Below are 18,312 nucleotides of genomic sequence, written 5' to 3'. Positions count from 1 at the left end.
ATCCATATGCATTTTCTAAGGGGACTATTCATAAAATCCAAAAATAAACAATGATTATTTATAATGTTAGCCCTTATAAAATGCCTAGACTAGTTGCCTTATAAAAGCGGAATGGCCCCTACAGCACACAAGTTGGATCCAGTCTTGCTAATGATATGAGTTTGGCTACCACTTCATCGGTTGTGCATCAAGCTTTGGAAGTCATTTTAATTCATCAATCATTTTCAGGCAGCCTCACCCCCCCCCCCCCCGCCCCCGGCCAGGCTGAAAGTCCTGCTGCTTAATGCCAAGTCGGTGAATGGAAAATCAACGGCCATCCAAGATCTAATCTTGGATGAGTACGCTGACCTAGCCTGCATTACTGAGACCTGGTTGGACAAAGGAGGGGTGGGGGGGTGAACTTCTCCCAACTTTGTCCATCAGCTTTCAGTGTGTATCAGCAGGCCAGACCTGGGGGGTGGGGAGGAAGAGTTGCAGTAGTCTATTGAGATTCCATGCACCTGACCCGGTGTCCTGTCCCACAGTTGAACACATTTGAGAGTGTCTATCTAAGGGTGAGTGGCTGGGACAGAACATGGATTCTGTTGATGGACTGTCCACCCTGCTACACAACAGTCTCCCTGCCTGAGCTTGTCATGGTGGTCTCCGGCCTGGACCCATTTTTGTTGTAAACCGCTCTGAGTCCCTTCTTGGGAGATAGGGTGGGATAGAAATAAAGACTATTATTATTATTATGTGAAACACAACAAGGTGAGTCCACAGCCAACAAAATCACTCTGCTGGTTGTTGTATTGGATCACACGTCGGACACTTCCCAAATGTCTAGGACTGTGTGATGTATTGGCGAATAATGCATGCAGATCCCAGTAAGGTGGCCTTCTGCAGCTGGCAGATGGTAGTTTTGTCAGTGCTGATTGTGTTTAAGTGCAGGCCAAGGTCTTGAGGCATTGCACCCAGTGTGCCGATCACCACTGGGGCCACCTTGATTGGCTTGTGCCAGAGTCTTTGCAGTTCGATCTTTAAATCCTCATATCATGTCATCTTTTCCAGTTGTTTCTCTTCAATCCTGCTATCATCTGGGATTGCAGCATCGACAATCCATACTTTATTTTTTTAACATTTTCGTGAGGTCAGGAGTATTGTGCTCCAAAACTCGTCAGTGAATTCGGAAGTCCCAGAGTAGTTTGACGTGTACATTTTCTGTAACTTTTTCAGGCTTGTGATCCCACCAGTCCTTTGTCGCAGACAGATGGTATTTGTGGCACAAGTTCCAATGAATCATCTGAGCAATGTCGTTATGCCTCTGCTTGTAGTCTGTCTGCGCGATCTTGCGGCAGCTGGGGATGTGATCTATTGTTTCATCTGCTTCCTTGCAGAGTCTACATTTGGGATCTGTCGTCGACTTTTCAGTTCTGTCTTTGATGACATTTGTTTATTATTATTATTATTATTATTATTATTATTATTATTATTATTGACACAAAAGCACAGTATGTCACTACAAACGAGATCTATATGCTGGATTTCGTATCACAAAATCACAAGTCGAACACTTCCCAAGCGTCTAGGACTGTGTGATGTATTTTTGAATGATGTGTGCAGATCCAAGTAAGGTGGTCTTTTTCACTTGACAGATCGTGATTTTGTCGATGTTTATTGTTTCCAAATGTCGGCTGAGATCTTTTGGCACGGCACCCATTGTGCCAATGACCACTGGGAGCACCTGTACTGGTTGATGCCAGAGCCTTTGCAGTTCGATTTTGAGGTCTTGATAGTGACTGAGTTTTTCCTGTTGTTTTTCCTCAATGTGACTGTCACCTGGTATGGCGACATCAATAATCCAGACTTTTTTCTTTTCCACAATCGTGATGTCTCGTGTATTGTGTTCCAAAACTTTGTCAGTCTGGATTTGAAAGTCCCACAGTATTTTTGCCTGTTCATTTTCCATGACTTTTGCGGGTTTATGATCCCACCAATTCTTTACTGCTGGCAGGTGGTACTTGAGACATAAGTTCCAGTGAATCATCTGAGCCACAGAATTGTGTCTTTGTTTGTAGTCCGTCTGTGTGATTTTCTTGCAACAGCTGAGGATATGATCCATGGTTTCATCAGCTTGCTTTCACAGTCTGCAATTCCCCCCAATGGGTGCCATCTTGTCGTGGTGGGGGGCTTAACTGCTCCAAGGACGCTGAGAGCTGTGCTGGCAGTAGTGTAACTACCAGCAGGTCCAACCAAGCCAGAGAGGTCTCAGCTGAGGAGTGGAACCAAGAGCACCTAACCCATTAGCACTATGGAGAAGCAAACCAAAATGAAGTCTACACTGGCACGGTCGACGCCCAGGATAAAAAGGACTGCGGTGGATGCTGCTCATTCTGGACATCAATCGACAAGTGGGCTACAGAATCAAAATACAAATGAACCATCACAGAAGCGGCAGAAATATACAATGACAGAAAATTGCACTATTATTATCATTATCATTATCATTATCATTATTATTATTTTCCAAGCGATTAGGACATTCAAAATTGTGTTCACTCTAGCTATACGTTGAACGTTGCACCACAAACCGAAGCATTTCTCTCACCTCTTATCGTCCACAGTCATGCCAAGGTGATTGCTGGCCACAATCACATCCATGACGACACTGCCATTCATGAAGGGCATCGGCGTGTACCAGCACATCCTGCAAACCTCATCGCTTCGGCAACCTTTTGGAGACAGGGCATGCTCAGAGAACAAACGGAAACACAAGTGCATTACAACCAATTGAATAATATTAATGAGTATTAGTAATTTGGATGGGCAGGTAACTTTGTGGATTTATTTGCAAAGCCATTACAACACGCCAAGGGTATTCATTACCTGGAAACGGAATGAGTCTCATTCAGTATTTGGGGGAAAAACACATCTCACAGGCGATCACTTGTGGTCAAGTATGATTGTCTTCCAAGAGCAGAGTCTTGGCAGTGGTTCTGTAAGTGACTGTAGAGCTCTATTCTGGATCTACAGTGAGGACACAGATTTCCAGGTGGAAGGCAGTCACAGCAAGGGTTTGCTTGATGTGTCTTCCTCTCCACTGATTTTTATTATGCATTATTTTTTTCCACACAAAGAAAAGGAGAACAAATTAGGAGGAAAGGGTTGTGGAGCTCTGATTAGTAGATCAGGCCTATATAAATGTCTACTATGTCACTGAGGAAGAGAAAGGGGATTGAGGGGGGAAAGAAACCTTCTATTTGTTATAATTATTACAACTATATCTTCAACTCAAGTGCTATTATACACATCGTCTAAAGTTCTGAAAGTTCCAAATGTCCTCTATAAAACAGAAAAGACCACACTCTTGTCGTCCAATGTCAAGACTGGTAGTCATGTTTTCCCATACTATCCAATGTCTACATTGTCAATTGCAGCAATAATATGTTTCGTGCTTATGTCTATGTCTATGTTTGATGTTTTTATAGTTTTAATTGCTTTTATCTGCAGTTATATGTTATTGATTTAGATATGTGATATTTATATATATATGTGAGGCATTGAATTTGCCATTTATTATGTTGTAAACCACTTTGAGTCCCCCCAGTGGTGAGAAAAGTGGTATAGAAATGTAGTTAATAAATAAATAATAAATAATAATGTTCTTCCTACTTTGCTATGGGTTGGTTTGATGTATGTTTTATATACTGTTTAATGTTGTTTTTATTTTTATATTGTTATCTTTTTGTTGATATGCATTTTAATGTGTTATGTTTTAACTATTCTGTTGGGCCTGGCTCCATATAAGCCGCCCTGAGTCCCTTCAGGGAGATAGAGGCAGGGTATAAAAATAGTTATTTTTATATTATATTTTTTCAGTTCTTTACTTGTATTTTATATCGTTTTAACTCTGGCCATATAAATCTAAAAATTCAATTCCATTTGTTACTCAATTAATATTGTGTACATGAGAATTCACTGTTACATTGTTATGTTTTCTTTTTTTAAAAAGAGTACCCAAACATGTATTTTTGTATGTATGCATGTGTATATATAAGTGTGTGTGTGTGGTTATAAAATACCTAAATAATAAGGCTTGCAACCATTTCTAGTCTAATTCAAGGGTACTGATGGGTCAATTATCTAAAGTCTCTTGAATATAGAGTATATAAATAGTACAAAATGTATCAACTATTAATATTATTTTTAGTTTGTGTTGATCATTAATGCATCGTTGGAGCAAGGGATTTTTCCATCTCACCTGAAACAAGCTGTGGTTCGTCCACTACTTTAAAAGGTTTCCCTTGACTCCACGGTGCTGAACGATTTCAGACCAATCTCCAATCTCCCTTTCTTGGGTAAGGTGCTGGAGCGGGTGGTTGCCTCCCAGCTCCAGGGCTTTTTAGATGACATTAATTACCTAGATCAGTCACAGTCTGGTTTCAGGCCTGGTCACGGTACCGAGACAGCCTTGGTCGCCTTGGTGGATGACCTCCGTAGAGAGCTGGACAGGGGGAGTGTGACCTTGTTGGTTCTCTTGGACATCTCAGCGGCTTTCGATACCATCGACCATGGTATCCTTCTGGGGCGACTCTCTGGGATGGGTCTTGGGGGCACGGTTTTGTCTCCGATCCTTCCTGGAGGGTCGATCCCAGATGGTGAAGTTGGGAGAAGCCTGCTCGGACCCCTGGCCTTTGACCTGTGGGGTCCCGCAAGGCTCTATTCTGTCTCCCATGCTTTTTAACATCTACATGAAACCGCTGGGAGAGATCATCCGGAGTTTTGGAGTTAGGTGCCATCTCTACGCAGATGACACACAGCTCTACTACTCTTTTCCACCTAATTCCAAGGAGGCCTCTCGGGTGGTGGACGAATGCCTGGCCACTGTGTCTATCTGGATGAGGAGGAACAAGCTGAAGATCAATCCCGACAAGACAGAGGTCCTCCTGGTCGATCGTAAACCTGACCGGGGTATTGGGTGGCAACCTGTGCTGGACGGGGTTACACTCCCCCTGAAGCCGCAGGTCCGCAGTTTGGGAGTCCTCTTGGATTCATCGCTTACGCTTGAGGCTCAGGCGTCGGCGGTGTCTGGGAGGGCTTTCGCACAATTAAGACTCGTGCGCCAACTGCGACCGTACTTTGCGAAGGCTGATCTGGCCGGGGTGGTCCATGCCTTGGTCACCTCCAGATTGGACTACTACAATGCGCTCTACATGGGGCTGCCCTTGAAAACGGCTCGGAAGTTCCAACTGGTCCAACAAGCAGTGGCCAGGATGTTAACTGGGGCCCCTTACAGAGAGAGGTCAACCCTCCTGTTCAAGGAGCTCCACTGGCTGCCGTTTATTTTCCGAGCCCAATTTAAGGTGCAGGTGCTTACCTACAAAGCCCTGAACGGTTTGGGACCATCCTACCTGCGTGACCGCATCTCCGCCTATGAACCCACGTGCTCACTTCGGTCATCTGGAGAGGCCCTGCTCGTGATCCCGCCTGCGTCGCAAGCACGTTTGGTGGGGACACGAGACAGGGCCTTTTCTGTGGTGGCCCCTCGACTCTGGAACACCCTCCCCAAAGATCTCAGACAGGCCCCTACACTGGCAGTCTTCAGAAAGAACTTGAAGACCTGGCTGTTCCGATGTGCCTTCCCAGAATAGGAATCCTCCAATACCAAGTCCCATAAGCACTTTACTAGAACTAAGATTGCTGCACACCACACACTGCACTTGCCCTATAATGCCTTATATACCTCCTGTCACATCAGCACTTTTAATCCTGTACCCATTACTCTGGCCCGGCCCAGTTTTATTGTGTCTCGGTGTATTGTTTATTGCTTGTTGTTTATATTGCTTTAATTGTTTTAATTTGCTTTAGGTTTTGTATTGTTGTATTGTTTTGTTGAGGCCTTGGCCTTTGTAAGCTGCATCGAGTCCTTCGGGAGATGCTAGCGGGGTACAAATAAAGTTTAATAATAATAATAATAATAATTAGTTAACAAATCCTTTGATTCTTTATAAATTCAATAAAGGGTTTCAATTCTTCTAGAATTTCTGTATTTGTTGTAGAGCTAATGTCCATTTTGGCCATTTCAAAAACTTTTGTAATCCAGTCTTCTGGTGTTAGTATGTTTTGTTGTTTCCATAGTTTGATCTATTCAGTTCTGGCTGCTGTTCTCATATAAAGAAAAATTCTTTCTTGAGGTTTCAATGTCTGTTTGTCTAATAATCCCAGTAAAAAGAGTTCTGCTTTCAATGGTACTTTAGCATAGTTTCCATGTCTCCATACCACCAAATCTTTAGCATGCCTAAACTGGCCATTAATTACTGAGTTAATGTTTTGTGAATGCTTATTAATTAATTTTTCAGAGTGATAATCGTCATTGAAGATGATACCTGCAAATGAATTATTAGTGAAATGTATGTTCCTCCAATTCTCCAAAGGGCTCAAAAATATGATCACCCATTTTTTTTCAAAATATTTTTACGATAGCCTGGCTGAGATCTAATGAGTTGAATGAAGATTTACCTAATCTTTATCCAACACTTGAGCCACAGAACAATAAACAAATACCATATTTCTTCTACTCTAAGATGCACTCTAATTCCAGTAACACCAAAAGAAGAAGAAAAAGCTCTATCTATATAAATAAAAAATGTAATGTTCGTTTGTGGGATTAACAGAACTCAAAAATCAGTGGGTGAATTGACACCAAATTTGGACACAAGACACCTAACAGCCCAATGTATGTCCTTCACTCAAAAAAAATTGATTTTGTCATTTGGGAGTTGTAGTTGCTGGGATTTATAGTTCACCTACAATCAAAGAGCATTCTGAACCCCACCAACGATGGAATTGAACCAAACTTGGCACACAGTTTTCCCATGAGCAACAGAAAATACTGGAAGGATTTGATGGGCAGTGTCCTTTGGTTTTGGAGTTGTAGTTCACCTACATCCAGAGATCACTGTGCACTCAAACAATGATGGATCTGGACCAAACTCTACAAGAATACTCAATATGCCCAAATGTGAATACTGCTGGAATTTGGGGGAAATAGAATCCTGACATTTAGGAGTTGTAATTGCTGGGATTTATAGTTCATCAACAATCACAGAGCATTCTGAACTCCACCAATGATGGAATTGAACCAAATTTATTATTTATTTATTGTATTTGTATACCGCCTTTCTCAGCCTATCGGCGACTCAAGGCGGTTTCCAACAAAACAGTATACATAGTATCACAATACAATTTAAAAACATTACAATTACAAAAATTCCTTGCTGGAAACCTATTTTCTAAACTGTAGTCAGGAACCTCCTGCTATGCCACCGGCTTACTTGGTGCCGCTGGACCTCAGGATGCTGTGACCCCCAAGGGTATGAAAATACCTCCCATCCTGAACGGAGCTCCCGTCATTTCGATCTGCAATTGTTCCTGTTTCTGACGCACAGCGTGGGTGGGTTCTTCAAAAGTGACAGTCACCACTGGTTTCAGTCCACTGTAGTGAGCTGTCCGAAGTGCCATTGCAGAGTTCTGGAAGGGGAGAGCAGTACAAACCTTCACAGAGTGGTTTATTTATTTAAAACATTTATATTCCACCCTTCTCACTCTGAAAGGGACTCAGGGCGGAGCACAACATATAAGTGGCAAACATTCAGTGCCGGGCATAAATAGACTGTGCACAAACATAATCACTGAAACATTAAAATCATTTATCTCCACATTAACTATTTAAGCAATCTCAACTATCTGCATAAAATCTGGTGGACATAGTAAGGTTCCTATAGCTGTTGTTATTGCACTGCTCCAAAGGTTTGGTCCACAGCCAAGTTTTTATCATTCTTCTAAAGGACAGGAGGGAGGGGGCTGACCTAATCTCACTAGGAAGGGACAATCACTGAGATGGCCCTCTCTCTTGTCCTTGCCAATTGGGCCTGTGACAGTGGTGGAACAGAGAGCGGGGCCTCACCAGAGGATCTTAACCTCCACGATAATTCATAGAGTGAGATAATTCATAGAGTGAGATGCATAGAGTGAGATGTGAGATGGGCTGGGGCCATATATTTATTTATTTATTTAGCAATTTTGTATACCGGTCTTCTCCCCTCTATCGGGGGACTCGAGCCGGTTTCCAACAATAAAATCACAAAACAGTAATTAAAAACATCATATAACATATTCAATTAAAACGTTATAACAGCAAAATTCAATCACATAATAACAATGGTCAGTCGTCATAGTGAATTCGTTGTCCATCATTCATTGTCATCTATCCGATTACAGAAATATTGATTCACTCGTCGAAAGCCAAACCCCATAGCCAGGTTTTCACCCATTTTCTGAACAACAGAATGGAGGGGGCAGTTCTGATCTCCAGTGGGAGAGAGTTCCAGAGTCAAGGGGCCACCACCGAGAAGGCCCTGTCCCTCGTCCCCACCAGACACTGCTCATCTTCATTTCTAAGCTGAAGAGCCAGCATTGTCCATAGACACCTCCAAGGTCATGTGGCCAGCATGACTGTATGGAGAGCTGTTACCTTCCCGCTCGAGAGGTACCTATTGATCTACTCACATTTGCATGTTTTCGAACTGCTAGGTTGGCAGAAGCTGGGGATGACAGAGGAAGCTCACACTGCTCCCTGGATTCAAACCTGTGATCTTTCTGTCAACAACCTTAGCTCCGTGGGCTTCTGGAAGTACGCTTGAAATTTGAATTCACCTCCCACCAAGATCCGGTAGGCTTTGGCCAAGTTTGCAGCCTTGCCCTTACCAGTGTTTTGCAGGTCAGGTTAATTTTCAAGTAGTATGGAAACCCCAGGTATTTCTGTAAAAGAAGAGAGTTATTTCCGCTGCAGTTTCCATTTGGAGAACACAACGTTGAATAACATCGCCACAAAGCCCAAAAAACTCATAGCAAACCCATCACCACAAAGTCTTGCAAATGTGGACAAGTTTGTGTCTGAATCTCTGCAGAGCCATCATTTAAAATTCTAAATGATTGATGACCAGTTCGGCAACACTGCATAAATGCAGTATTAGTTCTTCTCATGAACCATTCTTTCCTATTGGAGATGCAGGATATCCTATTCTCCCTCATCAATTAGTCTTGCTTGTGTGCTTTCCGTAGGGACATCTGAAAACAGAATGTTGGAGCAAACAGTCTGAACCAGTAGTTTTAATGTTCTTATGACTCCAGTATCCCACTTCCATCCCCACTCCGATATCCCATCTACACTGCCATATAATGCAGTTTGAAACTGTATTGTATGGCCAGCACAGACTCATACAATGCAATTTAATTGCATTATATGAGTCTACACTGACCTTATAATTTAATAAAAATGTCGTGTGAGGAGCAACTTGAGAAACTGCAAGTCGCTTCCGGTGTGAGAAAATTGGTCGTCTGCAAGGACATTGCCCAGGGGACACCAGGATGTTTTGATGTTTTACCATCCTTGTGGGAGGCTTCTCTCATGTCTCTGCAAGGGGAGCTGGAGCTGACAGAGGGAGCTCATCCATGCACTCCCCAGATTCGAACCTACGACCTGTTGGTCTTAAGTCCTGTTGGCACAAGGGTTTAACTCACTGCACCACCAGGACTCCTATATAATTAAATGCATGATATGAGTCTACACTGACCATTTCAAACTGCATTATATGGCAGTGTAAATGGGGCCCTGAAGAGCTCTATATGGCTTATAATGAACACAGCTTCAGTTGAAGGCCTATGGGCAAAGGTATGATAGCTGGGACCCAATGCCGAGATAGCACAGCGAATGAGAGATGCAGGTGTAACAGAGTCGTGGCAAGATAGTTCGCCAGAAAAGGGGGGGGGGGGGACAACAAACAGTCAAGAATAGTGCTTAAGGATATCCAGATATTGTATATAAACACATTCAAATACGTAACGTCTTCACTTCTCAAATTTTTACCCTTGTCGTGCAACCAGCATTGGGTCCCAGCTATCATATTTTTGGCAACCTGTGTAACCCAATAGCCCTTCTGGATCTTCTCCTTTCTCTCATCTCCCACTTCTCAACATGGATGCGAGTACTCACTGCGTTTTTGTCATCAGGGTCTATGGCCGAATCCACCAGCTCCTTGAAGACATCCTTTACTGAGGGAATTTCACGCTGCTGAAAGAAGACGTTCCGGTCACCTCCGAGGTTATCAAACCTGTTGACTACGGCCAACCACTTACATTCTGAGTCTGAGAGCGTATATCTGGGATGCAGGAGGAAGAGGAGCAGCCTGGCCACAAGAAACCTCCACATGACAGACCTTCTCAGAGGGGAACCTATCAAATGGACAAATAAATACAAAAGTCAGATTCTTATTTAAATCACCCTCTGAGCTTCATGTGTGATAGGACGTTTATGTACATATCCATTCACAAGGAATTCCACGGCATTATAGCCTTTTTCCCAATGCTTGATCACACTTCAATGTGTCTATAAAAGAGAGAATAAAATAGTAATAATAATAATTATTATTATTATTATTATTATTATTATTATTATTATTATTATTTATACTCCGCCACCATCTCCCCAAGGGACTCGGAGCGGCTTACATGAGGACAAGCCCTACAACACACCAATAAAAGAAGTTTGATACACAACAGTGAGGTTCAATGGAGCTGGGAGGAATCTCAGTAGTCTATCGCATAAATGTACTATTAGGATTAGAATTGCTCTACCTTAGTTGTTTCCAGACCAGCTTTTAGGATTGTTTTTGGATTGAATTTCAGAGAGCATATATGGAGTACAAAGGTACTCTATTTATTTTTTTTTGTCGTGTCAGGAGTGACTTGAGAAACTGCAAATCGCTTCTGGTGTGAGAGAATTGGCCGTCTGCAAGGACGTTGCCCAGGGTAAGCCCAGATGATTTGATGTTTTATCATCCTTGTGGGAGGCTTCTCTCATGTCCCCGCATGAGGAGCTGGAGTCGATAAGAGGGAGCTCATCCGCCTCTCCCCGGATTTGAACCTGCGACCTGTCCTGCCATCACAGGGGTTTGAACCTGCGACCCGGATTTGAACCTGCGACCTGTCCTGCCATCACAGGGGTTTAACCCACTGCGTCACCGGGGGCTCCAAGGTATTCTATTATGTTTGATATCATCTGTTTCCAAATTAGATCTCAGAACTATTTCTAGATTGTGTTTGAATGGTTTTGGGCCCTTTCTATACTGCCATATAATCCAGATTATCAAAGCAGATAACTCAGGGCCCTTCCACACAGCCCTATATCCCAGAATATCAAGGCAGAAAATCCCACAATATCTGCTTTGAACTAGGTTATCCGAGTCCGCACTCAGATAATGTGGGATTTTCTGCCTTGATATTCTGGGATATAGGGCTGTGTGTGGAAGGGTCCTTAGATTATCTGCTTTGAACGGGATAGGAGTCTACATTGCCACTGATCTCAGGGAAAATTGGATAAAAATGTCATTAAGGTGGTATCTGACCCCCAAAAAATTAGGGAAAATATATAAAAATACAAGTTCGACCTGTTGGAAGTGTAAGAAGAAAGAAGGCTCTTATTTCCACATGTGGTGGACCTGCGAGAAAGCAAAAAGTTATTGGAAGATGATACGAAAAGAAATTCAAAATATGTTAAAAATTAAGCTACCAATGAAACCAGAATTGTTCCTGTTGGGAATGTATGACAACATGGAAAAAAATAAGGATAAGATTCCTATTCCTAGCATTAACGGCTGCAAGGATGTGTTACGCAAAAAAATGGAGACAAACAGAAACACCGGAAGAAGATGAATGGATGATAAAATTGCTGGATATCAGCAATCTAGATAGACTCACTTTTCTATTATTGAAAAACAAAGAAACTGGAAGAAAGGAAACAGACTGGAGAGACGTTACCAAATACTTAAAGGACAAGAAGAAAGAGATATTGATCTAGAGACAGGAGGAGAAACGAGGATGAAAACCATAGAGGAAGGGAAAGAAAGACAGAAGAGAAGAAAGATAAAGAAGATTATTTTTTTTTATTCTTTTTTTTTTTTTTTTTGAATGAGAAGAACGAACAGAAGATTTTTGGAAGACACCAGGAGGTCAAGATATTTTCTTTTAACTTTCTTTTCCCCCCTTTTTCTTTTGGTCCCCTTTCTTTTTTTTTTTTCCTTTTCTGTTTCTTTCCCTTTCTTTTCTTTCCCTATTTTCTTCTCATTTCCTTTTACTTTTACCCCATACCCATCCCCTTATTTTACTGTTATTTGAAAACATCAATAAAGATTATTTAAAAAAAAAAAGGAGTCTACATTGCCATATAATCTAGTTCAAAACAGATAATCTGGATTTTATATGGCAGTGTGGATTGGGCTGTAAAGGCATTTTATGTCCTTAATCTTTGTACTGTTTTAACATTGGATCTGAATGAGCATTTCAACTGTTTTAGTATCGGAGCTTTACTTTCATAATCTGACTCTGGCAGCAAAGGCAACTTGTTCCCCTACCACATCATTAATGCCATGCGAGCGTCTTTGCCTTTTGATTAATCCCACCCAAAACAGAGCTTTGCCTTTGGTTGCTATCAGCTCTTTTGGATGGGAGATAGAACGTAGAACGTTCCAAAAGTTTTGTTCTTCCGATTTAGTTTCTGTCAACACACTTCACTATTCTGTTTGTATGCCCTAAATATGAAAATATATAGATGAAATACAGCAATTCCATTTTTCCTGTGTTCTCAATGGCAAGGGTATTATAAAATTCATTGTCTTCCAAACAACTCGGATGCATAAAGAAATGAAAAAGGAACTAGAATCATGGAACAAACTTAACCTTTCACTCTTAGGTAGAATAGCGACTATAAAAATGAGTGTGTTACCCAAACTGCTATTCCTTTTCCAAAACCTACCCATCATCAGAAACAACAGAACCTTCAAGGAATGGAACAACACGATATCTAAGTTTATCTGGAGAAATAAAAGACCCAGAATAAAACATACAATAATGACAATGCCACTAGACAAAGGGGGGTTTGGACTACCAAATATGCAACTATACCATGACGCGTGCGCCCTGACATGGATCCAGGACTGGACAAAATTAACTAACATCAAGATATTGACTATCGAGGGCTTTGAGCTCCGAAAGGGCTGGCACGCGTACCTCTGGTATGGAGGAGTTAAAAAGGAAGGAAACTTCGGAAACCATTTTGTGAGGTCCGCGTTGATAAGAGTCTGGGAAAGATATAAAAGATATCTCTTCCATAGAACACCACTATGGATCTCACCCTTGGAGGCAAACCAACGCAGACTACTGGGGTGGGTCCAATGGCCCTCATATAGAGATATCCTCCTTAAAAAGAATGGGTCTAGGTAACTTAGATCTCAAAAGGACATAGCCAAAGATTTTAGGAACATCTCATGGTTCCAGTATACTCAGATCAAAGAAAGCTACAGAGAGGATAAAAAGCTGGGATTTGGAGAGGAAGATGACCTGTGGGATAGAATTCAAAAAAGTAAAAGGAAAACAACAACGCTATTATATAAAAACTTATTGGGATGGGCTACAGAAAAGGAGCTGATTAAAAACTCAATGGTTGTCTGGGTGAAAAACATAGGTAGAAGCATTCAATTAAAGGAATGGGAAACAATATGGGTGAAAAGACTCAGATACACCTATGCTTCAGACCTAAAGGAGAACTGGCTGAAAATGTTGCACCGCTGGCACTTAACCCCACAGAAAATTGCAAAAATGTATAGGAAAGCGGATAATAGGTGCTGGAAGTGTAAAGCGAAAGAGGGCTCCTTCTACCACCTATGGTGGTCATGCCCTAAAACTAAGGAGTACTGGGGGAGGATTAATAAAGAGTGCAGAAAAATTTTAAGGATGAAAATACCGATGAACCCAGAAATATATTTATTAGGAATGTATGACCTAAAGTTATTCCCCGATAATAATATGGAAAAGTTGTTTACTTTTTTTGTAACTGCAGCAAGGATGACCTTTGCTAGAAAATGGAAACAAGACGCAATACCATCAAGATCAGAATGGCTGGAAAAACTATTGGACGTACAGGAAATTGACGAATTGACCTTCTGGATTAGACAACACAACGGAAAAGGAACTGTTATGACGGACTGGAGCTTGCTCAAAAGTTATATAGAAAATGAAATATACTGAAATGAGACTAGCATTGGTTAGAAAGTGAGGAGAGAAGATAGGTAATAGAATTACAGAAAGAAGATATATATCAGAAAGTGGACGAGATGAGAGGAAGTCGATTTTAAACTTTAGAGTAGGGGGGGTAGGGGGGTAGATTGGGGGAGGGTAGTTTTGTAGGGAGGGGGGAGGGGAGGGTTGGCACCGGGGCTATCTGTTTGTCAGTCTGTTTGTTTGTTTCCCTGTAACGTGGATATTGTCACCCATGCACTTCCCTTTCTTCCCATATGTATATGTTCATTTTATACTGCAAAATCAATAAAAATTTATTAAAAAACAAACAAACAAACAACTCGGATGCATTCTTTTGTGAGATTGTTGCAAATTTTAGTCATGAGATCAGTAACTCTTATTAATGTTTTCCTTTTTATCTGTGACTTCCTATATGGCTGTGTGGTGATTTTGTTGTTGTATGCCAATAAAAGCTGTGTACTGTATACCCTATAAACCATGTTTTTAAAATGTATTAACAAGGATCTAATATTCTGTCCATTGTCAGCCCTAGCTTCTGCCAACCTAGCAGTTCAAAAACATGCAAATGTGAGTAGATCAATAGGTACCACTCCGGCGGGAAGGTAATGGTGCTCCATGCAGTCATACAGGCCACATGACCTTGGAGGTGTCTATGGACAATGCTGGCTCTTCGGCTTAGAAATGGAGATGAGCACCAACTCCCAGAGTTGGACACGACTGGACTTTATGTCAGGGGACAACCTTTACCTAATATTCTGTCAGGCTTTCATGGCTGGAATCACTGGGTTGTAGTAGTTTTTTCGGGCTATATGCCCATGTTCTAGAAGCATTCTCTCCTGACATTTCACCTGCATCTATGGCAAGCATCCTCAGAGTTTGTGATGCTTGCCATTGATGCAGGCGAAACATCAGGAGAGAATGCTTCTAAAACATGGCCATATAGCCCGAAAAACCTACAACAACCCAGCGGTCTAATATGTGTTGGAACTGTCAAAAGAATGTGGGCACCATTTTTCCTATATGTAGTAAGCCCAAATGTTCTGAATAGGAATCCATTGTATGATTGAATTGGGACTATTGAAGGATCAGCATGAAGAGATGTTGAAGAATCCTACAGAACAATATATGTTAACGGCAGCAATAATTATGTATGTGCTACAAAAAGAAATCATGCCTATCTTGCCAAAAGAATACTAGATTGCTTCTGACTCCATCTACATTGTAGAATTAATGCTGTTTGGCACCCCTTTAGCAGCCATGGCTCAATGATATGGAATCCTAGGAGTTGGTTTGGTGAGGCACCAGCACTATTTGGCAGAGAAGGCTAAAGATCTTGTTAAACTACAACTCCCAGGACTCCACAGCATTGAGTCATGGCTGTTAAAGGGCTGACAAACAAGATTAGTTCTGGGTTGTTATAGGTTTTTTCGGGCTATATGGCCATGGTCTAGAGGCATTCTCTCCTGACGTTTCGCCTGCATCTATGGCAAGCATCCTCAGAGGTAGTGAGGACTGTTGGAACTAGGAAAAAGGATTTATATATCTGTGGAATGACCAGGGTGGGACAAAGGACTCTTGTCTGCTGGAGCTAGGTGTGAATGTTTCAACTGATCACCTTGATTAGCATATAATGGCCTAGAGTGTTTGAAGAATACAGGCAGTTCCTGAGTTACAAACATCCGACCTACAAATGACTCCTAGTTAAGAATGGGCGTGAGGCAATAGTACGTGAGAGAAATCTACCCCTTGGAAGAGAAATCCCCTCCTGGAAGAGTTACTATTGTTGGAATTCAACTCCACACTGCCCAAGTCTCAAGTCCTCAACAAGGAGCAGTTATTTTAGTAGATTCCCTTCTAAGGGCCCTTTCACACAGCCCTATATTCCAGAATATCGCTGAAAATCTCAGAGTATCTGCTTTGAACTGGGTTATCTGAGTTCACACTCAGATAATGTGGGGTTTTCTGACTTGATATTTTGGGATAGAGGGCTGTGAGGAAGGGCCCCGAATGGCAGTTGGAATGTATTTTGTCCTCTCCCTTTCTGTTTCTACTCTCATTCTGATTGGTTAAAAGGGATATTTTTCTACTGCAAGCTTTTTGAATCTGCCTTCTGCCTTCTTACACTTCAGTATGGAGAGTATGTGCTCTGTGCTTTGAGATCTCTCTCTGCTTGTGTGCCAGGAGAGATGTAGTAATTGAGTCTTTCGTTCTCTTTGAAACCTTAGAAGAGATGGGTGTTAGACGGGCGGCTCAACCCATTACGCAAAGTAAGCATTTGCAGTATAGTTGATTTTGCCCAGGGGTGCTCTTGAGGGAAAATAGACCTTGACATATGCGGGTTGTTGTTACCGGGATGTATAGTTCACCTACAATCAAAGAGCATTCTGAACTCCACCAATGATGGAATTGAACGAAATATGGCACACAGAACTCCCACGATGAACAGTAAATATATATCAGTGATAGGTTGGGAGGGGAGGGGCGCCAAAATACTGTTTGCTTACCGTTGAAAATTACCTAGGGCCACATCTGGTGTTAGAGTAGTTCAGACCCTGTTCTTTACTATTAGGAAACATAGTTGTTACTGTATTTATTATTGGGTTGTTGTAGGTTTTTTCGGGCTATATGGCCATGGTCTAGAGGCATTCTCTCCTGACGTTTCGCCTGCATCTATACCAAGCATCCTCAGAGGTAGTGAGGTCTGTTGGAACTAGGGAAAAGGGTTTATATATCTGTGGAATGACCAGGGTGAGACAAAGGACTCTTGTCTGCTGGAGCTAGGTGTGAATGTTTCAACTGACCACCTAGATTAGCACATAATGGCTTGACAGAGCCTAGAGCAAACTTTTGTTGAGAGGTGATCTAATCTAATCATCTAATCACCTCTCAACAAAAGTTTGCTCCAGGCACTGTCAAGCCATTATATGCTAATCTAGGTGGTCAGTTGAAACATTCACACCTAGCTCCAGCAGACAAGAGTCCTTTGTCTCACCCTGGTCATTCCACAGATATATAAACCCACTTTCCCAGTTCCAACAGACCTCACTACCTCTGAGGAAAACCCACAACAGCCCACTTCCTTCCTTGTTTTGATTTCTGGGCGGGTTGTTTCTGTAGCAAAGGAGAAGGCAGGCCATCCCTTCCCCACTTTGGGCCCTTTCTGTGTGTATATGGCTTTGCATGGGATGAGGATGGTTTCCAAAGGAGAGCCTCCAAGGAGATTCCCTCTCTGGGAACAACCTCCCCAGTCCAGAGCCACTTCCGGTCGGAGGCCCCGCCCTCCTGAGGGAGGCCACGCCCCTCGCGCGTCATGACCCCCACTTTCACATCGCTATGGCGACCTCCGCCTGTCTCTCCGTTAAGGGCAAAGGCCTTCCCGGCCTCTCCGCCTCGGTTCCCCTCCGCCCTCTCCCTCCTTCCCGGCCTCTGAAGCCCACCCCGCCAAGGAGGCCTCCTCGGGCGACGCTCCGTCCCGCCCTCACAGCCGTTGCTCGCTTTCTGCGCATGCTCGGGAAAAGGGGGCGGGGCTGCCGTGACGCAAAGCGCGAGGGCCAATCAGAGAGGAGCGGTTTCCATGGAGACAAACGGAGGGGAGGGCTGCCGTCAAGCGAGGCCCGTCGCGCTGAATGTCGTAAGGGGCGGGTTGCAGATTCATGGACGACAGTGGAAGCGCAAGAAGCTCATCTTCCACAAGTGCAGCCATCCGATTGGGTCTAGGGACTGTCATCTGAAGGGAAGGAAGGTCTAGAAACCGCCATCAGATTGGAAGGGAGATGTAGACACCGCCATCTGAAGGGGAGGGGGATCTAGAAACCGCCATCCGAGTGGAGGGGGGGGGGTCTAGACACCGCCTTCTGAAGGAAAGTCAAGAAACCATCATCTGAAGAGAGGGAAAGTCTAGAAAACGCCATCTGATTGCGAGGGAGATCTAGACACCGCCATCTGAAGGAAAGGAAAGTCTAAAAACCGTCATCTGAAGTGGAGGAAAGTCAAGAAATTGCCATCCAATTGGGAGGGCGATCTAGACACCGCCATCTGAAGGGAAGGAAAGTCAAGAAACCGCCATCTGAAGTGGGGGGAAGGCAAGAAATTGCCATCCAATTGGGAGGGCGATCTAGACACCGCCATCTGAAGGGAAGGAAAGTCAAGAACCCGCCATCTGAAGTGGGGGGAAGGCAA

General features: G+C 42.9%; 1 protein-coding gene across 1 annotated transcript in view; it reads right to left on the bottom strand.

Annotated features, from left to right (window-relative positions):
• Nucleotides 1–17,619, bottom strand: part of LOC132780608 (cation channel sperm-associated auxiliary subunit gamma-like) — a 95,508-nt gene extending 77,889 nt beyond the window's left edge. The window contains exons 1-5 of the mRNA XM_067473407.1: nucleotides 17,571–17,619; nucleotides 10,034–10,272; nucleotides 8,746–8,799; nucleotides 7,365–7,509; nucleotides 2,588–2,711 (exon numbers count right to left, since the gene is read on the bottom strand). Of these exons, the coding sequence (XP_067329508.1) occupies nucleotides 2,588–2,711; nucleotides 7,365–7,509; nucleotides 8,746–8,799; nucleotides 10,034–10,249 (539 nt within the window). The 5' untranslated portion in view covers nucleotides 10,250–10,272; nucleotides 17,571–17,619. The remainder of the gene's footprint in view (nucleotides 1–2,587; nucleotides 2,712–7,364; nucleotides 7,510–8,745; nucleotides 8,800–10,033; nucleotides 10,273–17,570) is intronic.
• Between the last annotated feature and the right edge of the window lie 693 nt (nucleotides 17,620–18,312).

Source organism: Anolis sagrei, chromosome X, assembly GCF_037176765.1.
Source record: "Anolis sagrei isolate rAnoSag1 chromosome X, rAnoSag1.mat, whole genome shotgun sequence".
In the NCBI taxonomy this organism is placed as follows: domain Eukaryota; kingdom Metazoa; phylum Chordata; class Lepidosauria; order Squamata; family Dactyloidae; genus Anolis; species Anolis sagrei.
The sequence above is the reverse complement of the archived record's forward strand: the minus strand, read 5'-3'. Positions and strand labels throughout refer to the sequence as shown.